The sequence below is a fragment of the Ambystoma mexicanum genome, chromosome 9 (assembly GCF_040938575.1).
Source record: "Ambystoma mexicanum isolate Mex_15411 chromosome 9, UKY_AmexF1_1, whole genome shotgun sequence".
NCBI classification, from domain to species: domain Eukaryota; kingdom Metazoa; phylum Chordata; class Amphibia; order Caudata; family Ambystomatidae; genus Ambystoma; species Ambystoma mexicanum.
The window spans coordinates 711,088,520-711,111,065 of NC_090931.1; the positions used below are offsets into that span (position 1 = coordinate 711,088,520).

The window sequence follows — 22,546 nt, forward strand, 5'->3', positions numbered from 1 at the left end:
TTTTTCCTTTAGCAATTTCTCCAATGACTTCAAAGGAGTTCCCCAGCATATCTACTTACTGTCTGGATTCTAGGGGTGAATCCTTTTGCCTCACTCGCTTGACTCGTTTTGATTGGGGTGCCCTAGTCCTTTGCTATGGCTCCCAGTGCAGGGAATGGGTCTCCCATTATTTTTCACTTGGCTTTTTACAATGAAAGTGCTACAGGAACAGTCTGTCCCTTTTTAACTATTATTTAAGTAACATCCTATCTACTTTTGTGATGTGTACTGAACAATGTGCACCAGGAAAAAGGAAAACGGTCATTCTTTCATTTTGTACCATAATGCTATTTTCAGTACCATATAATATTAATATGCCTGCTCCATGTTGTACAAACCTTGTTCTTTGTGAGCAATGTTTTGCAATATAAGCGCTTGCACTTTCAGTGTCCATCCCTAAAACCCACATTTTGGGAGTGAACAGTCTGGAACTGACTTTTCAAACTCTGGACCCAATCCACACTTTGCCCCAGTTTGCATCTTGCTGGGAAGAATGTGAGGAGGTCCCTCATTTGGTAACCTCCACCTGTTTGAATGTAGCTGGTCCCTTTCATAGGTGGGCTGTGGCAGACCCCAAGCCTGAATTCTTTATAAAAGGAGAGGACCTGGAGCCTTTTGAGGTAGTCCACTACAAGATGCAGGCAGCTGAAGGACTGTCAAAGTATCACCAGAGGGCTGAGCCCGGTATTGGCCATGACCACCATTGCATACCTGATCTCTGCCTCAAAATCAACTTTGAAGACCTGAACTAGGTGCCTTCCTCCTCTTACCAGGCAGAACCAATCTGAAGCCTTGCTCTGCATCCATTGTAGTTCCAATATCTGAGCAGTCAGTGACTGTGTTAATATGCATGGGCAACAGCCTGCCGCCTGAAGCTGTCTTCTCAGCACAAGGAATGGCTTGCTGTGACCCACGTCTGAGTGCACGGCTCCTGGGGGCCTTACTACAATGTCATGGATCACATTCATGTCTGCTCCAATTTCCTGCTCATGGTGGGAGGGGGATGACACAAATGTTTGAGCATTGTTGTATTGTTTCTCCATTTGTTTTTGCAAAGACCAAACATTTTAAATTTAAATTATAATTTTTTAATGTTCCGACAGATCAGGGCCCCATAAGGAACCCGGTTTGAGTATTGTGGTTGGTTTTGATTTTTGTTAATTGAAAGCTAGACAAACACTTGAACCAATTGTAACAAACCCTCAAAATATGTCCAACCCCACTATATATATTTAGGATGTTTGTTTCTGGTATTTGGTCATTTGGAGTGTTTTTTGTTGTTGTTGTTTGACACCAAGGGCCTCATTGTAAGTTTGGCGGTGCAGGAAAAGTGAGGTTAGTTCCATTACTGCCACTTTTCCTGCACCGCCAAACTAAAGTTTGCCGGTGGGGGTTACCTGGTTTACCTACAGCCAAGCGCTGGAGGTAAATCGTGCCCCCACTGTCAAAAAACAGCTGGTGTTGACGGAACTGCTGAAATCAGCAATTCGCTTCCCACCTGTCCCCCCTTGGAGTCCTATAGGACTACATGGAATGGCCGTTGTTGCTGGCACCTGTAATATCCTGGACATTCTGGGATATCAGGTGCCGGTAATGGTATTTCCGTTTGCCGGTATCACGCAGGATACCAGCAAACGCCTAATGACCCCCTAGGTAGATTAGACTCCCGACAGCAGTGAGGCAGCACAGTTGATGTCCCTGAAAGCGTACGCCTTCAATGGCTTTGCCCGATGCATGCACTTTTGCCATAGTTCTAAATGCTTTATCCATAGAAAATGCATGCTTTGGCACTTATTTGTGAGACAAGTTTACTGCAAACATAGTTTCAAAATAGTTGTCTAATAGAACAATTTGTTGCCTTTCTTTTCCAGCAAATAAGCCACTGCAGGATTTGACAAACATTGGTTGTGTTTCCTCTTCTCCTAAAGCCTCTATTAACGAAGAAGAATCAACACCACCTCCAAGAAGAAGACGTGCACCTGTAAATTATGCTGAACCGAAGCTTGGCTGGTTAGTTGTCTTTGTTTGATTTAATGCCTGGTTTTAATATGGTGTTCCTGACATTATGGCTTTCTGATCTTAATTGATTATATACTTACACTACTTTGCCACAGCCTCAGTCCTTCAGTTATCCACTGTCGGGATTAAGCCCTATGCCAGTAGTCTTCAAACTGCACCATGTGCTTCCCTAGTGGGTCAAAGGTCTTCCCCAGGTTAAAAGATGCATCCTTAAAGCCCAAAGTATGTTAGACGTGATCATTATGGGTTGACTCAAAGATGACCCCCTTACTTGCTCAGTGAGACAGGAGCCTCAAGGTCTTTGAGTGATTGTTTGCAATCAAAGTACATTGAACCAATGCATTTCTCTGTAAGAAGCTACCATCCAAGTTCTTTCATTTTGCGCAAAGACTGCCGTCAATTCTGGAGGTGGTATATTTATTTAACCCTACCTCTGCCACATCCCTTCTCTCCTGCCTAGAATCATTGGAATGGGGAGAAATGGCAAACAGTAGCCGCATACCCCAAATCATGACCTTCTGAATCTTAAATCAGAACGACACAGGCCAAAGCAGGCACATAATTGAGTAACAATTGAGAATATGTAATTGGATATTTGGTATCGGCCTTGCACCAGCATCAGTGGTATTCTTTTGGACTATGGCTGGCAGCACCATCTGCAGTTAAGACCGCAAACCCCTAGTGTTCCTATGGCCTATTGTTTTGAATAACTACTAAGTTGGGCACCTGTCAAAAACATCTCATCAACTTTAAAATTGTTAAAATTACCCCTTTGTGAGAAAGTGATAGCCAATTATGTTGACCATATTTAGTCCCCAACAAAACATAAAACATGAATTATTTAATACTTAAACATTTCCTGTAGCATTACCTCCACATGCACCCACTGTAAGGAAATTGGAGATAGGAGTTCCCATGTCTTGGCTCTGCACCACACCCTACCGTACCCTTACCACCATTAACCTTACAGAGCCAGAGGCCCCTGAACTAGTACCCTGCCCCCACCTCCTGGCATGACTAAACACTGGGCAGGAGGCCATCTAAGTGACTGCTTCCTTATTAGCCACCCTTGTTAAAAAAGGTACAGGAGGCACTTTAACTAGGTCATGCTCAGCACCTTCTGTTCTCACAAAACAAAGCGGGAGGCCCTCTGTGCTGGTCTGACCGAGACAACACTTCCTCGACAGGAGCATTAGACACTGCAGCTACATTTGATCTCCCTTGTAAGAAGCAACTTGCACTGGTGCGGCTTGTATTGTCCAGTGGCGTTTTTGCTGCTGCTTCCTTTGCTGGACATCACTTTGTTTTGTCTGTCGCGGAAGCAGCACTACAATATTTCATATTACCAATATGTATTTGCTTGCTGGAACCCATCAAAAAAGCTTGGAGACATCGGGCCCTCTTCATTAGTGAAAGTGGTAGAGATTCACCTGAAAGGACATCTTGTTGACCATAAAGCAGATTTCACATTGGCTACCGTTGATGGGTAAGAGGGCCCTGTAGTCTGGTTGTGTATTTTTAACTGATTGGATCGGTTTGTAATTATTTATTTTTCATTTATAAAGTGCTCTAAATCTGAAGGCATCAAGGTCACTGGTTACATAAATTAAGCAAAATGTGAAATGGAAAAAACAGGTTCTTTAGGTTATAAGTTTCACAAAGGTTGCGTAGTGGGTGGACAGCAGAGTATTAAGGCGTTTACGAAATGGCCAGTATGATTGGTCCAATCTTGGATCCAGTCGTAAGGCCTTCCAATACGTGGCAATGACCGGGAAACACAGACCGCTCCTCCCCCTGATCTCTCTAGTCTGAATCTTGGGGTGATAAGACGGTGAATATTGGAGGTGGGGGTAGGTCTTTCTTTGACCTTGTGGACCATCAAATCTGATGCCAACACCTGAGCAGCCCATTTCGAATGGATTGTGTCCTCCCATGTATCCCTCATCTTTGGATATTTCCATATCCAGCTTCGGCTGCTTTGGAAATGTTTTCCAGCCGAGGGTGCTGCGCATCGATGTCTGTCGACTTGATGTCCCTCGGAGGCCTCCGTCTTGATGTCGTAATCAATGGTATAAAGCGCACACAGCGACCATTGGCTTCAGTTTTTCTGCGAAAGTTATCGCTTCAGATACAGTGCTTTGGTTCCATATTGAAAATCTTCTAATTGTTGAGAATGGTATCATCTGCGTCTTCGATTCCGACATTGTGGTTTATGAAGTGCCAAGATTGTGGGGCTAAGATGTCCTTTATGGACCTCCATCGGGTGTGTCTGTGGTGCCTCGTTTCCCCGCACGATACCTTCGTCTGTAAGGCCTGCCTAGCTATGACTGCGAAAGCCCTGAAAGAGCGAAGAGGAAAATTAGTGCCAGGTAGGTCAAAATCCCCTTCCACCCTTTCAAAAAATTTCTTCAAACGAGTTGAGAAATGATTCTCCTTGTCGTAAAAAGACAGAGGTCAATCACGCAGTGGTTCTCGCCACTCGTCATCGTCACGAAGATCGAGGAAAAGTCACCATAGGTCACCATCTTGGATGTAGAGTTCCTCCCCAGAACGGGTTATATGCCCTACGAAATCGGCCTCCCCGGCTGAGTGGGAGAAGTTCAGAGTAAAAATTATACACGTTTTTGAGAATGCAGCCTTCACCCCCCTCAAACTCATGAAACCCATGCGCAGGTCGAAAAAAGATGAGGGCAAAAACACACACCTTCGGGCCCGGAAGGCAAAGAAAAATCTCCTCCGAGCAGTCTAAGGATCCCTCGAGTCGAGACACATCTTCCTCGAGGAATAAGTCATAGACTCCATTGGCACTGAAAGACCCCTCATTGGATCGTGACGGGTCCTCGGTGCCAAAGGTGTCAGACAAGCCCTCGACGTAGACTGTCAAAGCCCTCGGCGCGCCCATTGAGGATCACAGAAAAGATATATACACCTTTACCAAGAAAGGAATTTTCAAAGTCACTTTCTTCAATTTATGAGGAAGCAGAACATTCTTCAGGTGAGTCACAACCTTTTGGTCTCCAATATGGAACGCCTGGGGTCCCTGAGTCTTTGATCTCAGAGGAATCGAGGCTAAAGAACATACAGAACCCCCGCCAGAATGCAAGTGGACTCAATAAGTCCCCTGAATTAGAATTTGGGAGACCAGACGATGCTGAAGGGTCTTCTAGACAGTTAATGTCCAGGGTAGTAGAGTATATGGGGTGGAAAAGCCCAACCCCAATATACGAACAGGATGATCTAACAGACATCCTAGATGAGGGACCCAAGGAGGACCCTATTCTTCCTTTTCACGTGGCATTGCAAAGGAGATGAGTTAAAATTGAGAGACTCCAGAATTGATTCAGGCAGTGAATACAATATTGACTTCTAAATACAGGGCGTCCAGTTGTGAAGTTACTTGATAAAGCATCCTACTCCTGAATGTTTAGTGGTACAAGCTGCCACATCAACCTCTAAACAGAACGCATACCCGACTATTCCCCCAGACGGAGATGACAAGTGTTACGACACCTGAGCCAAGAAGGTTTTCTCAACGGGAAGTATGGCCCTAAAGTCGGTAAATGCTATGTGCACGCTGGCCAGATTCACTCACACTATTTGGGAATGTGTAGCAATGGCGGCTGATCATATCCCCGAAGGGGAGGAAAGGACTAGATTTTTAAATCTAGTCAAGGATGGGAAAGATGCAATGTGCAAATCCCTCCAGACAGGTCTAGACACTGCCGACCGCACCATCCATGGCGGCTAGTAAAGTTATCCGCAGGGTTAAAGTCTGGTTTTGCTCCAGATGTGCAGTCCAGATTGCTTAACATGCCCTTTGATGGTACACGTTTATTTGGTAGCAAGGCTGACGAGAGCCTAGAGAAATTAGACCTCTAAAGCGGCAGCAAAGTCGCTTGGTTCTGCTATTAGACAGCCACAAAACTGCTCCACTGGCGCAACTTAGACGGGTAGGTCCTTTCGCTTTTACTCCTCCGTTGGAAGGAGGAGAGGATTGTCCATCAGAGGTCAGAAAAGATTTCACTGTGGTGGACGGGGGAGAGGTACTAGAACCACCCATTCAGCGGCTGCTTTACCATCAGCCACTGCTCCAGCCGCCTCTAAACCTCTCTAAGGTCTTAGTTCACAAGACCCCAGTGGGAGGCAGACTGTCACTCCATCTGAAAGAGTGGCAGGGCATTACTTCAGATTCATGGGCATTGGAAACGGTTGCCCAGGGTTACTGCCTTCCCTTTCTAAAAAAGTCTGTCATCCACCGGGGAACAGCTCTTTCAAAGTTCCAGATCCGCTCCTTATGCAGGAAATAACCCTGCTAGAGAAAGGTGCTATAGAACCAGTACCTGTAGCGGAGAGTGTCAGAATCCGTCTTCAGGTTGCCCTCGTAGTGTAGCCGACTGCTTCTTCCTAGCAATAGGACCCGCTGTCCAAATAATAAACGGAACAGTAGGATGTATTCCTCGAACGAATGGACCCAATAATTCACCAGGCTACCTACCTAGGACACAAAGAACCTGTTTTAGACCAAGCTCTTTTCAATGTAGTGCGAACAGTCTGCTTTAATCTGAACTAACCTTATCAACAGATATCGACATCTGAGATGTGTGACCATCGCATAGGTGTTCCAGGCTGCAGTAGATGAAAACTGTGTGTCAAGCTGCAGCAGGTGTAAGCTGTCCCCAACCGTAGCCTCCGAAATCTGCAATACACACGCCCTGTTAGACTGGTGGGAGTGCACAATATCAAGTGATGTATGTGTGATAACTTGAGTGCAGAGGCTTGAGTTGATGTCCTGAAGGGAGGCACAGTCGTAGCACCATGAAAAATGGAGTTTATCCCAAGGGGGAACCTATTCCCGACGGCACAAGGACGGGTAAGCGGGAAGGAAGTTTCTAGTCCCAGACGCCTGTCCTAACTGAACGCAGATGCTTGGAGAGGACACCACCACAAACCAAGCAAGTCTCTAGTCCATTATGTAGCGGTTATCGAAGGGGCAGCTCCACACAACTTAGTGCCAGGTCCATTGAAGACAAGACTGGTCAAAAACGATGCGAGGCAAGAACAGTGTCCAAGGGCGATACGAGAAGCAATCCACGATAAGCATTCCGGGTCGGGTAGGATAAGGCAGGCGACAACCAGGGTAAACAAAGCAGGCAAGGAGTAGACGGAAGGAATCCAAGGTAGCAGGCAATGATCCAAGAAGATGAGACAACGAACAATATCCAAACGCACTTCAGCCAAATTCAGAAGTACCGCCGCCGCGAGGGGGAGGTGCTTAAGTGCCCCGAACCATGTCACGTGATTGAGACGTGCGTTGTAAGCCAGGAACGCAACATCCGGGACGCCACAATCTCAATGGCAACTTCCAGGCATTGCTGTAGCGTTCTTTACTGCAGGAATGTCCGGCTCTCGGTGGTCCGTAGCGGGCAAGCAATGTCTCTCATTTCTATGTATAGATGTGAATCAAGTGCGTCAACCGGAATGTGTATTTTACCATTCTACAATGTAGTTGCGTTGTGACCATCTGTGAGGTGTGACTTGGACCCAGGGAAAAGGGCAGTCCTGACGGAGAGGAACAAGTGTTCTTACTCCCCATGCTTTTTAAATGCAAAAAGAATGGAGGATAGAGACCCATGTTGGACTTAAGAGACTTCAACAAGTTCCTCTGGAAGGACAAGTTCAAGATGATTACCTTTTCTCAGAGCCTTGGACCTTCAGGATGCTTACTTTCATGTGCCAATCCATCACAAGCACAGAAGGTACCCGAGGTTTGCTGTTGGCGGTTCTCATTATCAGTTTCGGGTTCTGCCATTTAGGCTGACCTCCGCCCGAGGGTTTTCACCAATTAATGGTGGTGGTGGCAGCGAGTCTCCGGAGAGGGAGGGTTCACGTCTACGCCTACCTGGATGATTGGCTGATCAGGACACGTTCCACCGAACAGGCCCTGGAACATCTCTGCTCCACCTGTCACTCCGTTCACAGACTGGTCTTCTCCCTCAAGTTCAAAAAGTCTCACATGATACCATCTCAAAAGCTCCTATTCAATGGAGCAGTTGTAGATGCATCCCTGGGAAAAGACTCGCCACCAAAGGTGAGGGCTCAAGATATTCTGCAGATGTTCACCAAATTGCAAATTGCCCAGCCTCCTGGCCTTTGACTTTCTGAGATTGCTTGGCCTCATAGCATCCAGCATTTTTCTGGTGCCAGAGGCGCGCCTGCAAATGAGATCTCTGGTGGGCTCTCAGGACTCAATGGTCTCAATTCTCGGGCAGGATGTCTGATCTCCATCAGTTCCCAAACAAGTCGCTCAGGATCTCCTGTGGTGGGCCTGCAAGGACAACATTTTGAAGGGAGAACCTTTTTTGGCAATCGTGGCCAGAGATAAAGGTAGTAACTGTTATGCTCACCTGGTCTCTACGGGGGCGTTGGGGCACGGTTGGAGCCCTCCCTGGAGTTGGCTCCCTCAGGTCGTTTCTCTCCCCCAACTGCTGTCTATCCGTGGGTCCGGAAGGCTGGACCTGTTCCTGTGATCAGATGACGCAGTGAGGAAAGCGTGGTGGAATCGTAGTTCCCCTCTGCCGTTTCATGCCAAAATGTAGTGTGTAGAAGTTTACCCATGCAAGTTCACCTGTTTGTATGTAAGGATGAGCTCTCCGTCCTGCTTTCCTTCAGCAGGGGCGCTGCGGATGGACCTAGTTGCGTCACTGGTCCAAATTGCGGAGGTCCAGAGCGGCTGCAACCATTCCGTCTTGATAAGTCTTTTATGATTGTTGGTCGTATTCTTGTAACAATACTGTCGCAAGGAATATTGTTCATAACAGTATATTGTTCTCTCTCCCCTGTAGTGATGAAGATGACCCAGGAGCGTGTGATGGAGAAATTAGTCTGCTCCGGATGCCCCCACCACTGGTAAGTAGGCAGTTTCAGAAGCTGCACCAAGTTTGTGAGTAGTGCCGCTTTAGCGAGTTAGTCTATGTGACCGCTCGCCTTGTGCTCCTTATTCTCTTTGCAGGCGCGGCAGGTCCGTGATGGCCGGAGAACGGTGTCTGACTCCTACTGGCTGCCGGAGATGAAGATCCGCATGGAGGCGGGAGCCGATGATGGCGCTTCTAGCGATGGCGTGGCCTGAGGTAAGGCGTGCGCAGCGACTGCAGAGTGTAAGCTGATGGCGGTGCTTCCGGTGATGGTGTAGCTTCAGGTAAGGCGTGCGCAGCGACTGCAGCGTGTGAAGCAGATGGCAGTGTTTCCTGCGATGGTGTGGCTAATTCCAGGTAAGATGGTCGAGGTATCCGGTGACCTGAGATGAACGTGTTGAGCCAGGTAGGTGCTGGAGGGTTCCGGACACTGAAGGCGCACGTGCTGAATCGGGTAAGAGTCTTCTGAACGGCGGTAAGTGTTTTGCTGCACTCAGCAAACTAACGCGAGCACCAGTATGCGGGTGGGGCTGGCTTATATAGCCTGGTCCCAGCCACTCCCCTTAGGCCCCGCCTTGTGGCACCACCTTGCTCCTCCTTCGGTCTTCTGCACGTGCATGTCCTATGATAATAGGGCCCCGCCCGGCCTTGTTGCACGTGCCTTCGATGTTCTGTGTGCCATGCATACTTTGAAATGAGCATGGTGCCATAGGCGCCAAGACTGGGTCCATTGGGACCCTGCATAAAGTGAAGCACTGGGCTCCTGCCCAGTGGCCATGACGGTAACTGACGCCTCACTCGCAGGGTGGGGAGCGCATACCAACGGCCTGACAATCAGCGGTCGATGTTCTCCACCGGAGTCAAATTACATATCAACCTGTTGGAGCTGAGGGCAACCAGACCAGCGCTGAAGGCCTTTCTGCCCTCTGTGCGGGGGAAGAACGTCCGGATAATGACTGACAACTCGGTGGCCATGTAGTACCTCAACAAGAGGTGTAGGGTCACTACCACTGTGCAGAGTCAATGCAGCTCAGGTTCTGGGCAATTCAAGAAGGAATCTTCCCCCATCAGCAGTTCACCCAGCCAGAGAGGAGAACACAACGGCAGACGCTCTGAACAGGCAAAGCACTGTCTCACGAGTGTGAAGTAGCTTGGGGAGTTCTTCAAGAGATCTTCACCCTTTGGATTCACCCCTCAAGTGGATCTGTTTGCGACCCGTGTCAACCGGAAGTGCGAACGGTACTGCTCAAGGGAATGTCCCCTAAGAGGAGCTCTAGGAGACGTTAGTAGTGAACTGGGAGCTTTTACTCCTGTATGCATTTTCTCCCATCCCCGTCATTCAAGTCATCAGGAGGTTGAGAAAGGTCGGGAAATCCATGATCTTAACTGCTCCGGATTGATCCAGGAGGATGTGGTACGAGAGAGAGAGAGAATATGAAGATCCGTTTACATGCAGTACACCTATGTTATCATTCTTATTACACCTGGCCAACTCGGGGCTCCAGGTTGGTACAAATAAGCGGTATCTTGCAGCGTTCTGAATTAAGTGCTCCTCTGAAGAGGTATCTTTATTCAAGATTCCCCTTGAGATACAATTCTTAAAAGGACTGACAAATATATTTTCCACCATTCCAAGTCCCAACTTGGGACCTCCACCTAGTATTGATATTTCTAATGTGTGCTCCTTTTGAGCCTATCCATACCTGTCCTTTAAGGTTATTAACCTTAAAGACCATCCTTTTAGTGGCCATTACATCAGCCGAAGGGGTGAGTGAACTTCAGGCCTTGTCCTGCAAGCCTCCTTATAAAATCTTCTATAAGGATAAGGTGAAACCAACCTTCTTGCCTAAGATTGTGTCTGAGATCCATTCAACTCAGAAGATAATTTTATCTTCATTTTATCCTCTGCCTCATCCTGGAAAGGAAGACGAGAGATTACACAGGCTTGATCCAAAGTGTGCACTAACATTTTGCATCTCCAGGATATCCAAGATAAGACACGATGACCAACGTTTTGTAGGTTACACGGGCCACGTGTTTGGTATGGCAATTTCAAAACAAACCTTGTCAAAGTGGGTTATTTTGGGAATAACTCAATGCTACAGATTGGCAGGAAAAGATCATCCGGAGGATCTTGGAGCTTGTTCCAACAGGGACATGGCTACCTCCTCTACATTAGAGAGGTGTGCCAATTAGGGATATTTGTGTGGCTGCCACATGGTCATCCGTACACACCTTTACCAAACATTATAATCTGGACTCTTCCTCAAGCCAAGTTTTATTTGGAAAGGCAGTGCTACATTCTGTGCACACAGACCTATGAAGGAACGCCTAAATTATTATGAGCCTGAAAATTCTGACTCCGTCCCCCAGGTATACTTGCACTGCTTTGGTAGTTTATCGCAAGATGAGGAATACATAGGAGGACACAATCAATTCGAATAACAAGTTACTTACCCATGTTAACGTTCATTCGACTGGATGTTCATCCCACGTATTCCTCATCGCCCCTCCCAACCTGCCCCGCAGTAGAATTTTCCATGTGATTGCTCTTTCAGGAGAAGTAACTGCCGGGTGTGTGTTATCCTATACATGCTTTAAAAACTGAACAGAAGCCAGCGGTTGCTGCGTGCGCTTTATACCATAGATGATGTTGACATTGAGACTGAGGCTTCCGAGGGACATCGAGTCGACCGTTATGGACGCGCAGTGCCCTCTGCTGGAAAAAATGTCCGAAGCCGCTGAAGCTGGATATGGAAAGATCATAAGATGAGGAATACATGGGCGCAACATCCAGTCGAAAGAACGTTACCATGGCTAAGTAACTTGTTCTTCTCAGAGCAGGCCACTACTTGGATCTCATCCTTCCTATCCAATAGATGCTCCAGAGTCTTCTCTGACATAGCCTTGGCCCCCCCAATAGCCATCTCATGTGGGCTTCCCCAAGGTTCCTGTATCTCCACTACACATTCACTAAACCCTTATTCGACACTCAAGCTGCTGGGGCGGAGCCAAAAGCACCCACAACAATTTGGGTAGGCCACTCAAGGTGTCAAGTTTTTCCTTAGAAAAGGTATTAAAATATAAGTAACCGGGCATTCCCACCCTGACTGGGAATATTCACAGCATGTTAATCTATGGAAGATACCTGCAACTCCATTTCTCCAGCATTGGTAAGAAACTACTCCCTTCCCAAATGCCCATTTTTAAATCACTTAAAAATGCTAATTTTCTCAGTGCAGAGCACATCAACACCTTTTCTTGCTGCCATTGCAGCACTGGTTTCCAATTGGACTCGTTTTTTGGTTTCAATTAAATGTTTCCCCGAAAAGTAACCCATTCTCGTTTCCTTGAAAATCGGCGCAAGTCAACATGTTCCTCTGGTCAAGGGAAAATCCATCATACTACCACATCCCGTCCCATTTCCTCCATGCTGATGGGAGTCTGTCCCTCAGGGTCGGGATCAGAGACTTTTATTTTCAGTGAAAAAACACTTTCCATTTTAATTTGAAGAACACAAGGGCATGCTGGGCTTGACCACCCGCACTAACTCCACTAACCTTGCCTTTCAGCCATTTTCCCCAGAGGTTGTACCCTCAGTGATTGGGTCACTGGTAGCTCAACCACCTTTGACCGAGGTTCAGTGCTAGACCCCGAAGAGCCCCCAACCCAGTGATAGCCTTGAGGGCCTCTGAGCGCCGCCCCCGGTAGGTCTAGTAAGATCCGATGGACCCCTCCCAACTGTGAGGGTCCTTGGAGAGGAGTCTCTTCGCAATAGTGGCTGAGTAAATGGACCTACTTGGCAAGTGTGACACTCTGTGTGCAGTAATGACGTTTTTGATGTAACCTGGAGATTTGTTGAAAGACTTTCCACTGGTTCAACTGATGTTGCAACACCCAGGAATCTGAGCAGGACACAAGTGTCCCAGTGGTGTAAGGATCCCAAACACCTCAGGCAAACATTATGGATGTCAGATGAAGGAAAACTCCTGACCTAGGAACAGAAGCCTTTAACACAGACATATGTGACGGTATGACTGAGGGTGGTGGGGTAGCGCCTTATCAGAAAAAGCAGGAAATGCAGGACATGGGAGGGGGGGGGGGTCAGAGGGGGATGTTGTAGAAGATTCAAGGCGTCCGTCGAGCAGAAAAAAGGACTGACAAGGTTAGTGGGCAGAGTTAGCTCAGGTGGTCAAGCCCAGCATACCCTTGCATGCTTCAAATTTAAAGGGAAAGTTGATTTGCAGTTCAAAAATGCTCCATTCCATTTGTGTGGCCCCAAATTTATCGGTATGGAGGAAAGGACTATGGACTAGGTGTACAATAGTCACTATGCTGAGCAACTGTTTTTTAAACTCTGAAAGCATTACATTTTAGTCCATTTCTCATGGCCATTGTCATATTTTTTATATTAATTCCCTGAAATTAGGAAATAGTTGTCCTCCAATGTTTTAGAACGTAGTGCATCTGAATACCAACTTAAATACAATTTCATTAATCTCAAATGCACCCCGCCTCGAATTTAACTTCTTTAGAAAGTTGCCACAATAGTCAACATAGAGCTTCCAGACTAGCAGAAAAATACATTTGCACCTGGGGAAGGGCCATTAGCCAATCGGGTGGCTGGAACAGGAGGTGAGATTATACATTCTTCAGCCACAGTTCCAGCCCCCCGAGGACCTTTGCCGGTTGATACTGGCTGCTGCCATAGAAATGGACATGGTACTGTGGATTCCTTTTTTAAATTATTTGTATTTTTCCTTTCCCCTTTGGAGACTGACTGCCGTAAGGAAGGCCAATCTCCAGAGGAAAAAAGAGCCATTCGCACCCCGGATGAACCTCTGGGTGCGAATGGCCTACCGTGGCTCGGGCTGGTTGGCAGTTACCGGCCATGTCCAGCACACCCACACCCCCCAAACGGGGCCTAAAGGCCACATAGTTACTTTCGTATCAGGTTTTGTCAGACTGCTCCTCTAAGTAATCTCATAAAAAGACTTACGTTTTTGTGAACCTTTTTGCTGATGTAGCCGCCAAAGAAGAAGCCTTTTAAAAGGTGGACAGTTTAATTACAAGCGCAGATTGGATACAGTTTGGGTGCTGTCTTTGAATCTCCCCCATAATCTGTACATTGAAGCCTCTCATTTCTTCTCCATGTGTGCGCATCGTCACTTCATGAAACAAGTTTATCTGAGTTGTGGGTCCTTCAGTGTAACCTATTTTAATCAAATGTTTAAATCAATGGCTGTCCCTTAATGTTTACAGAACAAACATTGTTCGGTGTCCTCTGTCTGGCCTTCCCCCCCCCATGGTTTTAAAATCCCTTTCATCTTGCCGGGATCCTTTAGTCATTCCCCTTAACAGTAGTCTCTGGTGGCGATGTATTGGTGGATTATAACAGTATCTCGAGCCTCTTAGTCTGTGGAATTATAGCAACCACCTCAAATTGTGCAGAAACCTTCAAATTTTACATCCCTCACATTTAAAGTCTCCTACAAGATCTACTGTTCGAAAAGCTTTACTGCTGTTGGTGGTGTACAAGAGCTTGCAACAGAATGCAAAGTAATTGAAAATAAAGCAACCAGTCAAGAACTTGGAATTAAAACTGTTCACCCGCATTAAGCGAACATTGATGTAGTTGCCCTGGCTTCCAGTAGAATTAGCAATGCAAGTCAAATCGCTGCAATCATCATTGAGCTGCCTGGGCCAAGATCTCTTTGGAATTGTACCAGATGCAAGATGACCAGATCATTAAATCTCGTAGTATGTAGGTTGCACCCTCTTGGTCTCAAGTCTCTCTGAAAGCTAATTGTTACCATATTTTCTACCAGAAAACCTGTAAGACGAGAGTAGGATCAAGATCTGAGAACAACCCTCTTTACTTTGAAAATTTGTGTACTGGAAATTAATCTATTTTTATATACCTCTTTCGACATGCACTTTATACAAAGTAATACTGTTAAACTTTATTCTTGTCTACCAGCTCCTGTTCTAGTTATCCTTGACCCCTCAAGCACAATTACCACTAGCTCAGCCAAGGGAAATGTGAGCATTATCTGGTAGCCTAGATTTAGGACTTTGACCCAACTCTAAAAGTAGGGTCAGGTCTCACAGCTTGCTACTCTTAAGTGTTTTGAGTAACGAGGATCTTGTGATGAAGGAAAAGTTACTAGCTTGTAATACAAGTTGACGGTCCATGGGCATTGTCAATGAATTTTTAAGCAACCTACCTGCCTCACTGAAAGGGAATAGAAATGGCAAAAAAGAAAATTAGGTTGTTCCTCAGCAATGTATTACAATGAACAGTTTTAATTTCCACTTGGGTGCACATTGGAATGCTGGAGTGAGCAGCGTGACTGCCTTAAAATGGCATGGTTATTTTCAGGTTTGCATGACGGTGAACAGTCTCACTGTTGGTAAATCTTCAGAGATGAGGATAATTATCTTTTAAAATTGCACCTGTGGTTCATGGTTGTAAGTTATTGTGAAACAAAGTTTTTAAAAATCAGCTGGATAGGCTTTTTCTAATTTTAGTTTGCTAAAATGAAAATAAGCTTTCTCTAGATGAGTATTCCCAGATCCTGCATCCTGAGAAAGATGGTTGGTGTTTTTAATCACACACTTGGATCATATAGATGAGCCAATGTACCCTGGGTTTCTAATTTAGGAGCACGTTTCCCTTGTATTGATCTCTGGTTATCGGCTACCGTCTTTCCTCATGTGTTTTCATGCTCTCTATCTTGATGCTTGTATGGTTTTGCTGTCCTCGTTTTTTAAAATAAGGTATTTGTTGAAATAATTAAGGCTATGCTTTCTTTTGTACTTTTAAATACTGTTAAGAGTCTGTGACTTGAATTTCATAACTCGCACCACATTTAAAATCATAGTAATGCCACAGCCAATAATATGAAAGCAAAATCGTGAACATAGATGCCTTCTATTCTCTAGAATGGGGTCTGGCATGGGTTCACATTCTCATGCATATTCCCCATCGTCAGGCTGGGAATTCTCGGTAAAAGAAAAAAACATTTAACTTTCCCTTACTAACTGTATTTCTCCATTAAACCAATCACTGTCCTCTGGGTCATACTGCCCCTATCCAATGACCGTCCTCTCCCTAAGCCCCTCCTCTGGCAGCCATCTTCAGATTTTTACTGCACGCTTCAGTGTTGGGAGTCCTCGAGTTTGCTCTACGAGCTACTTCTGTTTTTTCGTTATTTTCGACGGAAAAAGGTTCTATTTTTGTTTCAAAAGAGCCTGTGTGCTCTTCTCTCCCTGTGCCGACAGCAGGGGTCCGTTGTCGGTGAATTTCAGCACCCTTCAAGGGCCAAGATCGTCGAAGTTTCCAGAAGGCCATCGGGCCTACTTTGCGCACTCCGACCATGTCGGAGGAGAAGTCAGGAAGTCCCTCTTCAAGCCCAGCACCAAGTGCGGGCCATGGAATGTGTTTGTGGAGGACAAGCACCTGTAATGCCTTTACTGTCTTCATCCGGACCACAAGGAAGGAGAGTGCAAGATCTGCCTCGGCTTCTCCAAGAAGTTGAAGGATAGGCACAGTAGACTGGTGGTGTGGCTGAATGCCAAGGCCTGTGCTCTGAGCAGGGTCATGCCTCACCCAGGGCCGGCCAGTCCGTGGAGCAGGCTTCTAAGTTCTTTGAGGGCGCCTCATCCATGGGGGCCCAAGACCAGGCCAAGCACTGCAAGTTCGGTTCCGTCGGGGTCACCGCACAAGCTGGCCCCGCGATGGACAATGCGCGATTGACATCACCATCTGCCTCAATTGCTAGCGATCGAGCTCCTCCTTAAAGGAAATCGTTCAACCCGGCTAAGCTGCGGGAGAAGCCCGAGAAGCCAGGGACAGAGGAAAAGATGGCCAAACTGCCCAAGAAAGCCCAATCGGCTCAGAAGAAGTCTTTGTCGACTATGGAGCTGGTGGCGGCTGCTCTCACGAAGGCTAAAGGGGCCGACCCCGTAAAGGCAACCCCCACAGTGCAGGTGTCCCAGCCACCGAGGCGAGAAACCGCCGCAGAGACTTTGGCAAAGTCTGCTGGCACGCCGGAGAAGAGGATGCCGTCTGAGCCCGGCTCCAACCCCTCACGGTGGAAAGAGGGGTTTGCCGGACCAGCCCAGCCCCAGGCTGTGTCCCAGCCCATGGAAGTTTAGTCCAAGGACGACGATGACCTGGAGTCCTTGCACATGGTCCACGAGGACGTGGAGCAGGACGATGGTGGCAGCGCAGGTGCCTAGTGTTCCGATCACGCCAGCTCAGCCAAGGGATGCATCTCTGGACATCCTGTCGACCCTCCACACTTTGGTGTCGAAGATCCAGAAGACGATGTCGCACGGCCCGGTTCCTATGGCCCCGATCCGCCTCCGGCAAAGAGGAAGCGTCATCCAATGCCCCCATTTCAGCCTCCACATCCGCGTTGGGCGCCCTCTCCCCCGGTGGACAAGGATATGGCAACCACTGATGACAATATCGTTGCAGCGGGCGTGAGGTCTCCGTAGCTGAGGGCGTCCCCACCACATTAGGTTGGGTTGTTCCATTCCATGGTCGCCAGAGCCTCCGAGCTGTTCCAGCTTGTGCCCGGGGAAGCCAAGGATGGTTTCCTGTACCAGTGGCGCAAGGCCAAGATGAAGACCAGAACGGTGATGCCTCTACTGGACGACGTGAGAGAGGAGGACCTGGCCCTTTTGAAGAACCCTTGCACGGCTCTGGCCAAACAGGATACGCTGGAGAAGTAGTACATGGTGCCGGAATCCACACCCAAGTGCCTGAGGTCGCAACCATTGCTGGATTCAGTGGTTTCAGCGGCTGCGAGGAAACAGTCGGCTAACCCGTACTTCAGTCCCTCCGGACAGCGAGGTTAAGATGATGGAGGCCATTGGAAGGAAGGTCATTTGCACTGCAGCGTCCACCATCAAGGCGGCCAACGCACTGGCGATCCTAGCCTGGTACGACGGGGAGCTGTGGTACAAGCTGGGCCCGATTCTGGAGTTCCTCCCTGACGACAAAAGGATTGAGGCAATCGCCTTCTTCCAGGAGAGAGAGGTAGCGTCTGATCACGCCATCACGGTGGCTTTGGACGTTGCTGACACAGGGTTCCGGCAGATGGGGAATGGTGTCTGCCTTCGTCATCAAGGCTGGTTGAAGACCACGAATTGCCAGGAGGTCCAGGCGAGGGTACTGGAGATGACTTTCTAATCAATGTGCATAACACACAGAGCAATCCACGACCAAGGCGCAGAGTTTCTAAGAGAAAAAATAAACTTACATCGCCGAACAAGGTCGCTCAGATCTAGCAGCAACATCCATTTGGAACCAAAACCATACAACAAAAGAAATTGCAGAGGATCCTCTTTCTCTCACCTCGCCCCAAAAACCTGGAACAAGCTACCAAACAATAGATCACTTCCTTGTCAGCAAACTCCTCAAATCTTGGCTCTTCCCCCATAACTAGAAGAATGCTGATAGGGGCATATACACAGCTGAAACAATTCTGAGATGGGAAACCGATCCCCTAGAGTAGCGCCCATCTACAGAAGTTAGGGACGAACAATCTACAGCATATCATCCTACCTACTGAAAGATAGATAAGCTAGAACCATACCAAAGAACGATCGGAGATCAGGATGGAAAGGTAAGGATGATGCATCAATAACTCCCTGTCCTACAAAGTAGACACAGGAAGCAATGGGCCACCGACGGCAACAGATAGGAAGGGAGCAGATGACTGTTAAAGTACAGCACCAACACCGAGTGGGAGACCATGCACGCCTACACTGGTACACTAAGGTTGAAATAACATGGCTAGGAATTTACCACAGCATCACTCCTAATCATAGACGGACAGGAAAGAAAGAGAAGGTATATGCCTACCCATAGGATAACCGGACACATAGAACAAGCACTATAACAACTAAGAGACATATATCCCACAAACCCAAAGCTCACATTTCTGCATACTTAACTCGCACAAGTTCACACAACCACCTCTCGCTCCGTAAACCGCACGCAGTTCACCACACCGACAAACAAAACACATAAATCGCACCAACCGCACACTAGGACTCGCATCGATCCAATATTCACACCCAAGCTCAGCCCACAGTGAAAACCGAACTGAAGCTGCCAACAGCACACCACTTTCTCACTCTCCTATTCCCTCTGCACCCGACTAACCTAACCCACCCAACCTTCTTGTTTGCAGAGCCGCCTGGGGACCAATTCCGTTGGTGACGGTGCACGGTACAAAAAACTTTTACATTAATTGGTAGTTCCATTTGTTCCCTCCTTTTGATTTACAGAACAGTTTCATCTTTAATCTGTGGCCTATTATTTGCAACCTATATTTTATAATTCAATTTCCTTCTCTTTGCGCTAATGTGCCACTTATCTTGATCTCTGATTCTACTATTCTTTGCGGCAATGTGCTACTTATCTTGACCTCTGATTCTACTATTCTTGACTGTAGATTAACTGTTCTATCTATTTCATGGAAGCTGAAGTTGAAATGGCGGCTGCTGTTTCACAGCTTGTTCTTTTAGTTTTCAGTTCTTTGTGGACTGGAGGTTAGAAAGGCAAACCTCTTTTTCCGCCAAAGGTTGTTGCTCTTTCTCTCTCCACAAGGCTTCTCTACCTCTCTTGCTGCTTCCTTTCCATTGTAAGTGTCCCAACGTCCTCTCCTTCACTGGGGCTCTCCTCTGTTGGTTACCACCCTCTTCTGTTACACATGCCCTCTTCTGGGGATCAAAAGATGTCTCTTCTCATGCCACCCTGCCCGGTTAGACTGGAGCACTACCCTCTTACGAGGTATAAGAGGCTCTCTGTTGCAAATCCCCATGGATGAAACTCAAGCTTGTGAGGTTCCAGGGGCTCCTCATCCCTGACTGGAGCACACCCCTCTTCTGGGCTCACGTGGCACACCTCCCCTTCACTGGAGCACACCCGTCTGTGGTTCCAGGGGTTCACCTCTTCCTCACTGGAGCACACTTCCATTTTTTGGGTTCATACCTTCTTTTCACTCACTGGACCGCATACCTATTCTGAACTTGAAGGGGTTCCCCTTCTTCGGTGCTCTCCAGTTTTCTTAACAAACTCCTCCTTCAGCGCCCGTCCCAGGGACTGTAAATCTTGCCCTCTGTTTCATTCAAAGACTGCACCATGCTCCCAATGGCTGAGGCAAACTTTAAAATTGATTGGATAGTTAGTTTCCTAGTGCAAGATAGTCTTTTAAAGGCTTGTTGCCACTTTAGGTTTCTTTCACTTCGTCTTCAGTGCAGATGCTGGCATTGGTTTGCAGCTCTGCTCCTCCCTTACCTCCTGACTGTTCCCCTGCAAGCACAATGGAGTTTCAGGTGTTTGAAATTCCATTTACAGGGATAGGAAACCTTTCTGGTTTCAACCTGTGAAGAATGTTTTTTCCTTTGGGAAGGGCGCATTTCTCTCCCTAAATGCTGTAGGGGAGAAAGCCGTTCTCCTTTACAAGCACTGCTACCAAGTGGGAGGGTTGAGGATTTTCTCTTGAAGGATCTGCTCCTGTTGTCTGTGGCCTCAGGGTTTGCTAGTCTTTACCCACAATGTGTCTTTCACTGAATCCTGGTAGACCTTCAGGAATCTGCTCCAGTATTTGGACCGCTAAACTTGATGCGTCTTCCCCCCCCTCTTGTGTATATATTCTTCTCCTTGCAAAGGAGAGAATCTAGGATGTCTAACTGGATGGAATGCCTGTCAAGGTCCTGTCAGTCTCTAAGGCAGACAGTGGGCAGGGCACAAGGTTGGGCCTGTAACTTTTTCACTATATATTCTTTGTTTCAAAACGTTTGTTTTTAATGAAGTGGTAGAATCACTTCCGCCGAACATCTGTTTCAAATACTTCAACTCTTTTTCTTCTTGATGGTGATCAAAGCAATATGGTATTTCAACTACCCTACCGAAACCCTCTGAAATGCAAAACCGAGTATACTGGAGCCGTGAAATCGGAGTTATCAGCCTTTTCTGTTATATACTTTGTTCTTTCATTAGAGACCTTGAGTAGCTGCCATACACTGTTTTCCTACATTTTTGTTTTGCAAGTAAGGGGCATATTTTATTGGCATGCCAGTTTTTTTGAAGTTGGTTGCCTTTTACTGGGCTTGTTGGAAGAGCGAGCGAAGCAAGGGCTTTAAATTGGCACAGGCATTACCTGCCCTGGTAAAGCTCACCCCAGAGGGGTTTCTTGCTATTTGCATCCTGGTATGTTTATTGGGATGTTAATAGTTGTGTTAAAGGTTTTTTTCTTTTTCTTTTTTTTTTAAGTTGAGGAATTGCATAGTTGCCATTTCTAACTTGAATTAAAAAAAAAGACAACCCCATGGATTAGGGAGAAGGTAACTATACGTTCCTTCCTTTCCTTGGCTGCCATTGCCACTACAGAGATGCACAGGGAACGGAGCATTCTCTGTGCCGGCCGAGGGACAAAGGGGTGCATGGTAAGTGAGGGCATGTTGGGGATGTAGAAATTTGAGTTGGGGGGGGGGGGGGGGGGTAAGAGAGTGAGCATGGGGGACACACTTAATTCCCGGCTGGGAAGATGCTGGCCTCCCGCTGCAGAGGAGGCTCGAAGTGGGGGCTTTACCATGCAGTAAAGATCCTGTTCCGAGCCTCCTGATTGGCTGGCTGGTCAAGCATAAACAGTAATTTAAAATGTTTGATTGCAACAGGTAGAGATTAATGTTTTGAGTGGTGTGTAAATCGTACTACATGATTGAAATGAGGAACTGAGGGTGAAATAGAAAATACACACCCTTCATTGCTTCACATGATCCTCCATGCACCACACCACTAAGCTGAGACTCCTTCATGGTTTACACTTACCAACACTGATAATAGGGTATACTTCGAATGGATTGTGTCCTCCCACGTATTCCTCATCTTTGATATTCGTGTATCGCCAGCTTCGCAAAAATTTTCTCCCCAGAGGGCGCTGTACACGATGTCCTAGCGTCTATGTTCTTCGAGGGCCGCCGTAGCTTGTCGACGTCACCAAGAGTATAAATAGCTTGTTCCGCGCCCGTTGGATTCAGTTCTGTTTTTCCGGTAGGTTTGCATCGCGTTAACAGCTCGCTTAGTTTTTTCCTCAAGGAAAAATTTCTTCTTCTTTGGCTCATTCTACCCCCTGTGCTCAGAAAGGCGCAGCTTCACCTCATTGATGAGGCCCAACAAGGCTGAAACACGTGTATGGGGTTGCTGTTGGTACTCTTGTTCAGAGAGGAATTGCCATAGCATTTCGGTGCTGGACTGCCCATGTGGGTGGGACAAAGACTGATATGCAAATGGATATTTCCCATCTGTGAAAGGTACAGTGAGAAAAAAGTGTGTGCTGCAAACTCATCTCAGCAGAACAGGTGATCATGCCATGTTCGTTCTGGAGAGGAGCGCCTGCTACCTTTTTTGAATCATTCTACCCCTAAATCGGGGTTTTAATAAATGTCATTACTGTGGGTCGAAAATGTCAATAACAGACCCACACTGTGTCTGCCTTTGGTGTTTGGGTTCGGACCGACGACTGTGGCTCCTGTCAGTCTGACTGAAAAAGCTT

At 47.1% G+C, this 22,546-nt stretch overlaps 1 protein-coding gene across 4 annotated transcripts in view; it reads left to right on the top strand.

Annotated features, from left to right (window-relative positions):
- The window catches only part of SGO2 (shugoshin 2), a 437,789-nt gene that overhangs the window by 409,676 nt on the left and 5,567 nt on the right, over window positions 1-22,546 (top strand). For 3 of the 4 annotated variants that reach the window (XM_069615600.1, XM_069615598.1, XM_069615599.1), the window contains exon 8: window positions 1,911-2,049. In XM_069615600.1, the coding sequence (XP_069471701.1) occupies window positions 1,911-2,049 (139 nt within the window). The remainder of the gene's footprint in view (window positions 1-1,910; window positions 2,050-22,546) is intronic. The other variant, XM_069615601.1, reaches the window with a different exon arrangement.